The following is an 11,635-nucleotide window of genomic DNA, read 5'->3' as shown; positions in this document are numbered from 1 at the left end:
AAAGAAAAAAATAGACTACAGATAACTATTCCAAGGCAGTTATGGTACATTTAGCCAACACTTTTGCTTCTTCTCATGCTACCTGTTAGTATTAATGCTGGCAAAGCAAGATTTTATGCAAAACAACATACCAAGCCTTGCTTTTCCACTGCATTCCTGAGGGGGTTATTTATTGTGTTGTTGATTTTCTTTCCCTTTTGAATATGAGATATCAGAGTAAGAAAATGTCAATGATCAAATTCAATGACACAATTTTGGTTAAATATTGATGGATAAAGGTGTAAAATGATTTTTTTCACATTTCTTATCCCATTTGATCCATCAGCATCATTTTGCCCTGATGAAAATTTCACTTCCTAATTTCCCCTAGTTCTCCTCCTACACTTCTGATTCCATTTCTTTTTCCTTGGGGGGGGGGGGGAGGGAAGTAAGGGGCAAAACTATTTATCTTATATATTTATTGTGAAATCTCAGTGAGACAAAATGTCAAAGCACCTGGAACTTAGTAGGCACTCAACAAATTCAAGCACTCTGCCCCTTCCTCCACTTACTCTACAGATGCAGGTGCTTTGCAGGGTTCTAGCTTGGGTCCACTCCTTTCACATCTCACGTTCTTAGATAGTATCATCTACTCCCATGGTTACAACTACCTCTTAGGACCCCAAAGTCTGTACTTCCAGTTTCTCCCTTACTATTGATCTTCAGAATGTCTCTCTTGCTAGCTGTGAAAACGAGTCCATCTGGATGTCCCCTAGACCTTGTCTACCCAACAGGTCCAATGATATCACTTAGTTTTTCAAGGTGAGAAATCCAGGTACCAATGACCCCTGAATTGCCTCATCGCACCTTTCTCCTTTTCCCCGATATCCAATTTCACCCACTCTGTCACCAATACTCCACTTGAAAGCCCCAAGGGGTGATCTATTTTGTTTGCTGCTATATTTCCAGTGTCTACAACAATGCCTGACACTTAGTAGGTACCTACTCAATCGTTTATTGAATGAATTAATCTCTCCTCTCCTCTTTGCTGGCATAAATGTAGTCCAAACCTTATTATCTCTTTGGCAAATCACGTTCATACCCTTTAAACTAAACTTCCTGCCTCTAGAAACTCCAGCTTCTCTTGCCTTCTCTCCAGTCCATCCTATACACCGTGTACCATGAGTTAAATTGTGAATTTTTTTTTTTTTTTGAGACGTAGTTGCACTCTTGTTGCCCAGGCTGGAGTGCAATGGCACAATCTTGGCTCACAGCAACCTACACCTACCGGGTTCAAGTGATTCTCCTGCCTCAGCCTCCCGAGTAGCTGGGATTACAGGCACGCACCACCACCCCGGATAATTTTGTATTTTCAGTAGAGACAGGGTTTCTCCATGTTGGTCAGGCTGGTCTTTTTTTTTTTTTTTTTTTTTTTTTCCAGACGGAGTCTCGCTCTGTCCCCCTGGCTGGAATGCAGTGGCGCGATCTCGGCTCACTGCAAGCTCCGCCTCCTGGGTTCCTGCCATTCTCCTGCCTCAGCCTCCCAAGTAGCTGGGACTACAGGCACCTGCCACCGCGCCCGGCTAATTTTTTGTATTTTTAGTAAAGACGGGGTTTCACCGTGGTCTCGATCTCCTGACCTTGTGATCCGCCCGCCTCGGCCTCCCAAAGTGCTGGGATTACAGGCGTGAGCCACCGCGCCCGGCCGGTCAGGCTGGTCTTGAACTCCCGATCTCAGGTGATCCACCCGCCTCGGCCTCCCATAGAGCTGGGATTACAGGCGTGAGCCACTGCGCACAGCCAAATTGTGAATTTTCTAAAAAAAACAGAACCCCAGTATTTTCCTTGGTTCTTCACAGTGTAGCCAGCCTCATTTTACCTCTTTAGCCCACTCTCCTGCCAATTCTTCATTCATAAAATTCCCAATCTTCCCTGCCTTCAAGATACATACTTCTTAAAAATTTCAAATTCCGGCCGGGCGCGGTGGCTCAAGCCTGTAATTCCAGCACTTTGGGAGGCCGAGACGGGCGGATCACGAGGTCAGGAGATCGAGACCATCCTGGCTAACACAGTGAAACCCCGTCTCTACTAAAAAATAAATAAATAAATAAAAAAAATAAAAAAAACTAGCCGTGTGAAGTGGCGGGCGCCTGTAGTCCCAGCTACTCGGGAGGCTGAGGCAGGAGAATGGCGTGAACCCAGAAGGCGGAGTTTGCAGTGAGCCGAGATCGCGCCACTGCATTCCAGCCTGGGCGACAGAGCGAGACTCCGTCTCAAAAAATAAAAATAAAAATAAAAATAAAAATTTCAAATTCCAATTGTTCATTGCTGGTATATAGGAAAGCAATTGACTTTTGTACATTAACCTTCTATCCTGTGATCTTGCCATGATTGTTTATTAGTTTCAGGAGACTTTTTGTATGTGTTTCTATATAGACAATCATGTTGACTGTGAACAAAGACAGTTTTATTCCTCCTTCCCAATCTGTTTAAAGCTGCATTTCCTTATCTGGTCTTAATAGCTAGGATTCTGGTATGATATTAAATAGGAACATGAGAGTAAACATCTTTGCCTTGCTCCTGACCTAGGGTGAAAGCATATAGTCTCTCATCATTAAGTATGATGCAGGTTTTTTGTAGATCTTCTGTATCTGATTGATGAAGTTCCCCTCTATTTCTCGTATACTGAACATTTTTTGTTTTTGAACATTTTTTTTTCTTCAGATTATGTTTTTTTCTAACCTTTTAGCATGCTTTATAATTTTTTGGTTGAAAGACAGACATGAGGCATCAGGTAATAGGTAATTAGGCTTTTTTTTTTTTGAGACAGTCTTGCTCTGTGTCCACAGCTAGAGTGCAGTGGCACAATTTCGGCTCACTGCAACCTCTGCCTCCCAGGTTCAAGCAATTCTCCTGCCTTAGCCTCCCAAATAGCTGGGATTATAGGTGTGCACCACCACACTCAGCTAATTTTTCTGTTTTTAGTAGAGATGGGGTTTCGCCATGTTGTCCAGGCTGGTTTTGAACTCCTGGTGTCAGTGATCCGCTCGCCTCAGCCTCTCAAAGTGCTGGGATTACAGGCATGAGCCACCATGCCCAGCCGGTAACTAGGCTTTTAATATGAGGCTTTATATTAATTTGGATAGGAGCTGGGCTGTATTTGAGGTTTACTGTAGCTGTCATTGTTACCATTTTACTTTTTTGTATGTATTTATTTTTACCATTTAAGAAAATATCCAAATAGTTACCATTTTAGTGTTCCTACCAGTCACTGACCAGCAGCCTCTTCTCCCAGTAAGCTGACCTCAATTGTGAGTCTCTGTATTTGCCTGTCTCTCCAGGGTTTTGAGTGGTGGTTTGCCCTGTGACTTTAATTCTTCCATGGATCAAAGAAAAACCATTGATATTCCAATTTGTTCAGTTTTTTTATTTTGCTGTGAGGAGGGATGTGATGACTTCCAAGCTCTTTACATGTTGAAGCTGACACTAAAAGTCACCTACATACTTTTTCAAGTCCTTTCCCCATGTTTTTCTATAAAGCTCAGCTAAAATAACCCTCTGTGGAGCCTTCCCTGACTTCTCTCTCCTAAATGAAGAGCTACTCTCTGTGTGCTCTAGTAGTTGGAGCAAATACAAGGATTAAACTTACTGTCTCTTGGCTCTTTGACTCTTTGGATGCCTGGAGAACACGCATTATGACTCAACTTTGTATTTCTAGCATATGGCATAAATCAATGTCTGTTGAAGGAAAAGGGAACAAAATACTCTTCGCTAACTAAAAACAAAGTACTACTTTTATTTGGCTCATTTCTCCATTTATTGAATAACCACATTTGGAGAGGCATGAAGCACTTAAGTTTTACATGACTACAAAGTTATCACAAATCTCAAACTTTTTAGCCACAGATATTTCACCTCTGTTTAAAGAAAAAGCTTTCAAAACATCTGAGTTAGCTTAATACACAGAGAACCTGAAATATACGGGAACTACATATTTTTAAATGCTTGTACTTCCTGCTCTAATAATGTCTTCTTTAAACGGAATCCAGCATAAAAGGGATTGAAATGTATAAGGTCATGATGCAAATGCTTTGGAGATAGTGAAACTGATCTGCACAACATGGAAAAAGATGTCATGTGCACAGAAGTTCTGCAAGGATTCATTGAGCCATCTGGGCTTCCATGGCTTGTGCTGTCCATTCTGGTGCTGTTTGACTAATTTTCTCCAAAAGGTTATTCACTTGGAAACAAAGTGATTGGATCTGCTTGTCCCACGTTGGCAGGGCTTCTCGTGCTAAGGGGAAAAAAAATGTACAAAATTAAAATTATTCCTTTGTATTCACAGCAACTGTGAGTTAAAAGATACACACTTTTTACATGCCTATTCTTGGAGCAGGCATGTTCCTTTTAAATATCTAAAAAAAAGAAAAAAATTATTTAAAAAAATAAAAACAATAAATACTTTTTTTTTTTTTTTTGGAGATAGAGTCTTGCTCTGTCACTCAGGCTAGACTGCAGTGGCATGATCTCGGCTCACTGCAACCTCCGCCTCCTGGGTTCAAGCGATTCTCCTGCCTCAGCCTCCCAAGCAGCTGAGATTACAGGCACCTGCCACCACGCCTGATTAATTTTTGCATTTTTAGTAGAGACAGGGTTTCACCATCTTGGCCAGGCTGGTCTCCAACTCCTGACCTCATGATCCACCCGCCTTGGCCTGCCAAAGTGCTGGGATTACAGGCATGAGCCACCACGTCCAGCCAATAGTTTTATTAGCTTTTAAAAGTCTAAAAATCAGGCCAGGCATGGTGGCTAACGCCTGTAATCCCAGCACTTCGGGAGCCCGAGGCAGGCAGATCACCTGAGGCCAGGAGTTTGAGACCAGCCTGGCCAACATGGCAAAACCCTGTCTCTACTAAAAATAGAAAAATTAAAGAATTTAAAAAAAAAGAAAAGTAAAAATACAAAAATTAGCCGGGCGTGGTGGCAGGCACCTGTAATCCCAGCTACTCAGGAGGCTGAGACAGGAGAATCGCTTGAACCCAGGAGGTAGAGGTTGCAGTGAGCCAAGATCGTACCACTGCACTCCAGCTTGGGCGACAAGAGTGAAACTCCATCTCAAAAAAAAAAACAAAAAAAAAACCAAAAAAACCTCTAAAAAATCTTGGCTAATAAAACTAACCTATTTAAACACAGTTAAGAAAAGTGTTTTTTCTTTTTTTTAATTTCTAGCATTTCAAAAGTACCCAAATTACTGGCATAAAGTATAAAACAAAACAAAACAAATACATACATATGCATATGCATGTTATTACTACTACTAGTGAAACGAAATAAAACCGACTAAGCCATAACCTCAACCACAACAAAAGACTGAGGCTGTCTTTTCATCACCAAGGCTTGCAGATTCATAAGACACTGCCACCTACTGGGGAAAGCAAGTCTATCTACACATTCAAATCCGTACTTGACTGGAGTTAGATAAATATCTTAATATTTAAACTCCTCAAAAAAAGTCACCTTGAATCCACCAGGGTTTTCTCTATACCAGCACTATATAGTTAGAAATAAAAAATTGAGAGGAATGTCCCATTCAAAACAGCACCAAAATTTATAAAAAAGGGCACAGATTTAGTGAAAAAGCAACCTATAAAATCTTTTTTTTTTTTTTTTTTTTTGAGACGGAGTCTCACTGTCACCTGGGCTGGAGTGCAGTGGTGCGATCTCACCTCACTGCAACCTCCGCTCCCGGGTTCAAGGGATTCTCCTGCCTCAGCCTCCTGAGTAGCTGGGACTACAGGCATATGCCACTACGTCCAGCTAATTTTTGTATTTTTAGTAGAGACGGGGTTTCACCATGTTGGTTGGCCAGGATGGTCTCAATCTCTTGACCTTGTGATCTGCCCACCTCAGCCTCCCAAAGTGCTGGGATTACAGGCGTGAGCCACCGCACCTGGCTGCAACCTATAAAATCTTAATAAAGGGCAAAAGATAACTTGAATAGACACAAATCACATTCCCTGGTGGAAATACACAGTAACATAAAAATATCAATCCTTCTCCTTTAATAAATAAATTTAAAGAAATCCCAAAAACAAACCCCCTTTTTTTCTATTTTGTTTTCTAACCAGGCCAAAATTATTAAAGTTAGCATAAAAAATTGGTGTTTGAGAATGGCCAAGATAATTCTGAAAATGAAAACCAGTGGTGGAATTGAGGTATATCCATCCAACGGAATGCTCTTTGGCTAAAAAAATGAATGAAGCACTGATTACCTGCCATGACATGGATGAACCCTAAAGATACCATGCTGAGTGAAATCAGCCAAAAGGTCACATGTCACATATTACATGATTCCATTTATATGAACTATCCAGGCTAGGTAAATCCAGAGACAGAAGATGGGTTTGGTGGTTGCCAGAAGCTGGGGGAAGGAAGGAACGGAGAGTAACTGCTTAAAGGGCAAGGGCTTCCTTTGGGAAGATGAAAATGTGAAACTAGACAGAGATAGAGGTTGTGCAACATTGAAAATGTACTAAAGGCCATTGAATTGTTTACTTTAAAATGACTACTGTTCTATTATGTGGATTTCCTTCTTTTTTTCTTTTCTCCGGTAGAAATGGGGTCTTGCTATGTTGCCTAGGCTAGTCTTGAACTCCTGAGCTCAAGCAATTATTCCACCTCAACCTCCCAAAGCACTGGGGTCACAATCGTAGGCCACTGTGTCCAGCCCATGTGAATTTCAATTTAACAAAAAAAAAGTAGTGGGAAGCAGGAGTTGCTTTACCAATACTAAAGTTTATTATAAATTTGTTTATTACCATATTGTTGCAGATCAGTGGAACCAAATAGAGTACAGAAATAGACCCAAACATATATGTGGAACCTAATCAGATATGTCAAAGATCACAATTTAATCAGAAAGGATGTTTTATTTAATAAATGATACTTGGATAATTGGCTATTCACCTAGAAAAAAACTAGACCATAATCTAAAATTATCCACAAAAATGAACTGTAGATGGATTAAATTTCTAAATGTAAAACTATAATATTAGAAAACTTTAGGAAAATGCTAGTTTTATTCCAAGGTAGAAGAGACTTTCTTAATCAATACAGTAAATTAAAAAGCCATAAAATAAAACATTGACCTATTTGAGTGCAAAAAACTTTAAAAATGTGTTTATGTTATGCCTTGTCTTCCAGAAGAAAACCTGACATAATTCGGCCGGGTGCAGTGCAGTGGCTCATGCCTGTAATCCCAGCACTTTGGGAGGCTGAGATGGGTGGATCACCTGAGGTCGGGAGTTCAAGACCAGGCTGACCAACATAGAGAAACCCCATCTCTACTAAAAATACAAAATTAGCTGGGCATGGTGGTGCATGGGCGTGGTGGTGCGTGCCTGCAGTTCCAACTACTTGGGAGGCTGAGGCAAGAGAATCGCTTGGACCCGGGAGGTGGAGGTTACAGTGAACCGAAATTGAGCCACTGTACTCCAGCCTGGGCAACAAGAGCGAAACTCTGTCTCAAAAAGAAAAAGAAAAAGAAAACCTGACAGAATGGAAAAAAATATTTGTGACACATATTACAGATAAAGTTAAAATTATCAGCCAGGCGCAGTGGCTCACGCCTGTAATCCCGGCACTTTGGGAGGCCGAGGCGGGCGGATCACGAGGTCAGGAGATCAAGACCAGTATATCCTGGCCAACATGGTGAAACCCCGTCTCTACTAAAATACAAAAAATTAGCTGGGTATGGTGGCATGTGCCCATAGTCTCAGCTATTCAGGAGGCTGAGGCAGGGGAATCCTTTGAACCTGAGAGGCAGAGGTTGGAGTGAGCCGAGACTGCGCCACTGCACTCCAGTCTGGCAATGGAGCAAGACTCCATCTCAAAAAGAAAGGAAAAAAAAAAAAAAGCCAGGCACAGTAGCTCATACCTATAATCCTAGCACTTTGGGAGGCTGAGGCAGGAGGATCACTTGAGGCCAGGAGCTCAAGACCAGCCTGGGCAATACCACAAGACCCCATCTCAAGAAGAAAAACAACTAGCCAGGTGCAGTGGTGCACACCTGTAGTCCTAGCTACTAGAGAGGCTGAAGCAGGAGGACAGCTTGAGCCCAGGAGTTTGAGGCAACAGTGAGCTATGATCATACCACTGCACCTCAGCCTGGGCAACAGAGCGAGACCTTATCTTTTTAAAAAAAAAAAAAAAAAAAATCATTATAACAAAAGCTACAGCAAATTGATACTGGGAAGGCCAGAAGGAGAGTTGTGAGGGAAGGGAGGAAACAGACAAGTAACATTAACGCACAGAAGGGGAAATGCTATATTACTCATCATATGCTGTGTTTGTTTATTCAACACTTATTTCTCATTTACAATGTGCCAGACACTGGAACAGATGTTGGATGTACCATGGAAAATAAGACAGACTTAATACTTATCACCAGGAAGCTTAACTTGGAAACAGAAACAGACATTTAGACAAAGAGTTATACAACTGAAAATAACTAAGATTAATGCTAGGAAGAAATTCAGGCTGACATGAGAACATATAATTTAAAGCCATATCTAATCTGGAGAGCCCGGAAAATCATTACTGATTAAGGATATTCAAATTGAGACAGGGGACAAAGAGAAGATGGATGGAAAGGGGTGAATATTTCAGAATGTTTGATAGGGGGAAGAATTTGCAATGCTGAAAAAAATAAAAAGAAGACTTATGCAAGAGAAAGCTAGAAAGGACCAGGACCAGCTTTGGGGAGACTTTGTATAACTTTGTTCTACAAGCAATGGGTAAGACATTCATTAGGGCGTAAACAAAAGAATAACATGATTTAACCATTTGTTTATTTCTTTTTTATGTTTGCAATTTTTAAAAGAAAATAATCATTCCAGAGGTACTAGGGAACTGGTCTAGAAAGGAGCAATTGTAGATATGAGAAAGAAAGAGATTATTTCTCAACACCTGAAGAGGTTATAATAGTAGGGTTCAGAACAGGTTGGTGATAGTAAGAAATGAAGAAAAGGACCCGGTTCAATGGCTCACACTTGTAGTCCCCAGCACGTCAGGGATTTAGGAGGTTGAGGCAGGAGGATGGTTTGAGCCCAAGGATAAGGAATATTGGAGAAAGCTAACAATGCAGTTTTGGGATGGCTGGTTGGTTAGTCGTGGGGGACACATAAGAAGGGAAGATAATAAATTCAGTTTTTGATATGTTCATGCTAAGATGCCGAAGCAATCAGGTAGAAACACCTTAGTAGTAAACCAGAACCATGGGGCTGGGACTGAGAAGATTCACCCCAGAAAGGTAAATGTAGGCATTGTCTACACAGAGACAGTAACTGAATCAAAGGAAATAGATGAGATTATCCATGGAAATTCAGTAGCATAAGTGGGGAACGGTCTAGGATTAAGTCCTAAGTAACTAGTATTTAAATTTAAAGGTACTACAGATTCTACAAAGATGACTATGAAGGATAGCTGGAGATATAAGAGGAAAAGTAGAATCAGATGGAAGAGATGACAAAAGTCAATGCTGTGGTGGTGGGGAGAAGGTTCAAAAAGTAGTGAGAGATGAACATTATTTGATATGTTGAAAAGTCAAGATGAGATTTGGAAGATATAAGGATTTTCATTAAAATGGGGGAGTCCTGAGGATGTGTAAATATTGATGGAAAGAAGCCAGTAGAAAAAAGGATAAAACCAGACAAAAGTAACTGCTAACCTCAGGTTCCTAAACCAGTGTTTTTTGGTGGGAGGGGAGAGGGAAAGGATCAGAGAAAAGGTCCAAAGCCCGAGTGGAAGAACCAGACAGGGTGACAGGAACCATTCACAGTAAAACATGAAGGAAGAAAAAGATTCACATCTACATCTAAAATTAAAGTGTTTCTACATCTGATAAAGAAGTTAAAATATCAAATTGAATCAGAGAAAAAATAAAAAAACTAAAAAAAGAAATCAAAATACTTCATACTGATGGCTTTTTTCCCCTTTGAAATAGGAAACAAGATTTTCTACTGAGAGTAAATGGGGAGAAAAGTCAGAAATTTAAGAAAAACCAAAACTGAAATAGCCATTGCAAAGTAGGAAAAGGAGTGGACTAGAGAAATGTACCATGAATCCTATGTAGTGCTGAGGACCTGTGACCTTGACTTTAGAGAAGTATCAGCCTGTCTGATGCCTGACTCTCCTCCAGCACAAAAAAGATTATGCTAACTGGAAGAAAACAGAAGAGTCAATGGACCAGAAACTCCAATAAGGTCAAGGAAGAACTGAACTGGGAGTAACGGAGACAGACCACAGACCACAAGAGAAACAAGAAAAAGGTTATGGCCAGAGTGAGATATTTCAAATAAAAATTCTACAAGTGGAACAGTTCTGGGTACAGTAAGGTCCAGGATATAAATGAGGTCGGAATAAGGAGCTGAGAAGGTATTAGACAATGAAAAAGTCAAGGGATCCACTTACCTGTCTGCCTCCATTAGTTTAATGAGTTGCTGAATAGGAAATGCAACTGTCATTTCCATATGCCTGATACATGCCTGCTATGTGGTCAATAAATATTTGATGCATAAATGAATGAACTGATACAACAATTTGAGTTTCAAATTTTTCCTTAACATAGAAAATCCTGCAGTAAGTACATTCATGAATTTTTTTTTTTTTTTTTTTTTTTTTTTTTTGAGACAGAGTCTCGCTTTGTCACCCAGGTTGGAGTGCAGTGCTGCAATTTTGGCTCATTGCAACCTCTGCCTCCTGGGTTCAAGCAATTCTCCTGCCTCAGCCTCCTGAGTAGCTGGGACTACAGGTGCCTGCCACCACACCTGGCTAATTTTTGTATTTTTAGTAGAGACAGGGTTTCACCGTGTTGGCCAGGCTGATCTCAAACTCCTGACCTCAAGTAATCTGCCTGTCTCGGCCTCCCAAAGTGCTGGGATTACAGGCATGAGCTACCAGGCCCAGCCTTATGAATATAACTTCTTAAAAATTATTTTAAATTATTTCTTTGGGAAATAAGCTCATTCCAGTAATAAGATTCTGAGTCAAAGGAAACTGTCCAGCATGTTTTAATCATAAATATAACAACAGTTCACTGCTATTTCATTATGACAGAAATACACAAAACCTCTTACTTTCAAAATGAACTATTCCATCAATCTGGTCAATAAATCCATTCATACGTCCTTCTGTTATCATTTGAGATGCTATCTTTTCCGCCTATTGGGGAAAAAAAAAACTCTCTGAAACTTTATCATATCTTTTAGTTATTCACATATGATAAGAGAACTGAAAGCTTCTGGTTTAACTACCATCACTAAACTTTACATATATGTTAATCTGTCACTAGAAGAGTAAATCCTGTAAATCTGGCTATTTCCCAGTTCTTGCTGTGCATAAGCCATTATTTTAAGTTAACTGGGATCTGTTTTTCTTGTGAGATTTTGGACAATATAACTTTACCATTTTTTCTTCTGCTCAAAAGCAAACTATCAATTTTTCTTCTTACTGGGATCCACATCTCAAAAAAAACCCAAACAAACTAGTTTCTCTTATTTTATTTCAATTTCCACAGTATTTGCTACCCCAGAAACTCTTTAAAAATTGAAAGGTAGATGGTGAAATTCCAATATAAATTGAAAGGGTTTAAAAGACA

At 40.2% G+C, this 11,635-nt stretch overlaps 1 protein-coding gene across 2 annotated transcripts in view; it reads right to left on the bottom strand.

Moving 5' to 3' along the window:
• Positions 1-3,751: 3,751 nt before the first annotated feature.
• The window catches only part of LOC105496861 (COP9 signalosome subunit 4), a 40,788-nt gene continuing 32,904 nt past the window's right edge, over positions 3,752-11,635 (bottom strand). The window contains exons 9-10 of one of the 2 annotated variants that reach the window (XM_011767503.2): positions 11,115-11,199; positions 3,752-4,273 (exon numbers count right to left, since the gene is read on the bottom strand). In XM_011767503.2, coding sequence (XP_011765805.1) covers positions 4,140-4,273; positions 11,115-11,199 — 219 coding nt within the window. In that variant the 3' untranslated portion in view covers positions 3,752-4,139. The remainder of the gene's footprint in view (positions 4,274-11,114; positions 11,200-11,635) is intronic. The other variant, XM_011767505.2, reaches the window with a different exon arrangement.

This window comes from Macaca nemestrina, chromosome 3 (assembly GCF_043159975.1).
Source record: "Macaca nemestrina isolate mMacNem1 chromosome 3, mMacNem.hap1, whole genome shotgun sequence".
NCBI classification, from domain to species: Eukaryota; Metazoa; Chordata; class Mammalia; order Primates; family Cercopithecidae; genus Macaca; species Macaca nemestrina.
This window is presented reverse-complemented; position numbering and strand designations above follow the sequence as displayed.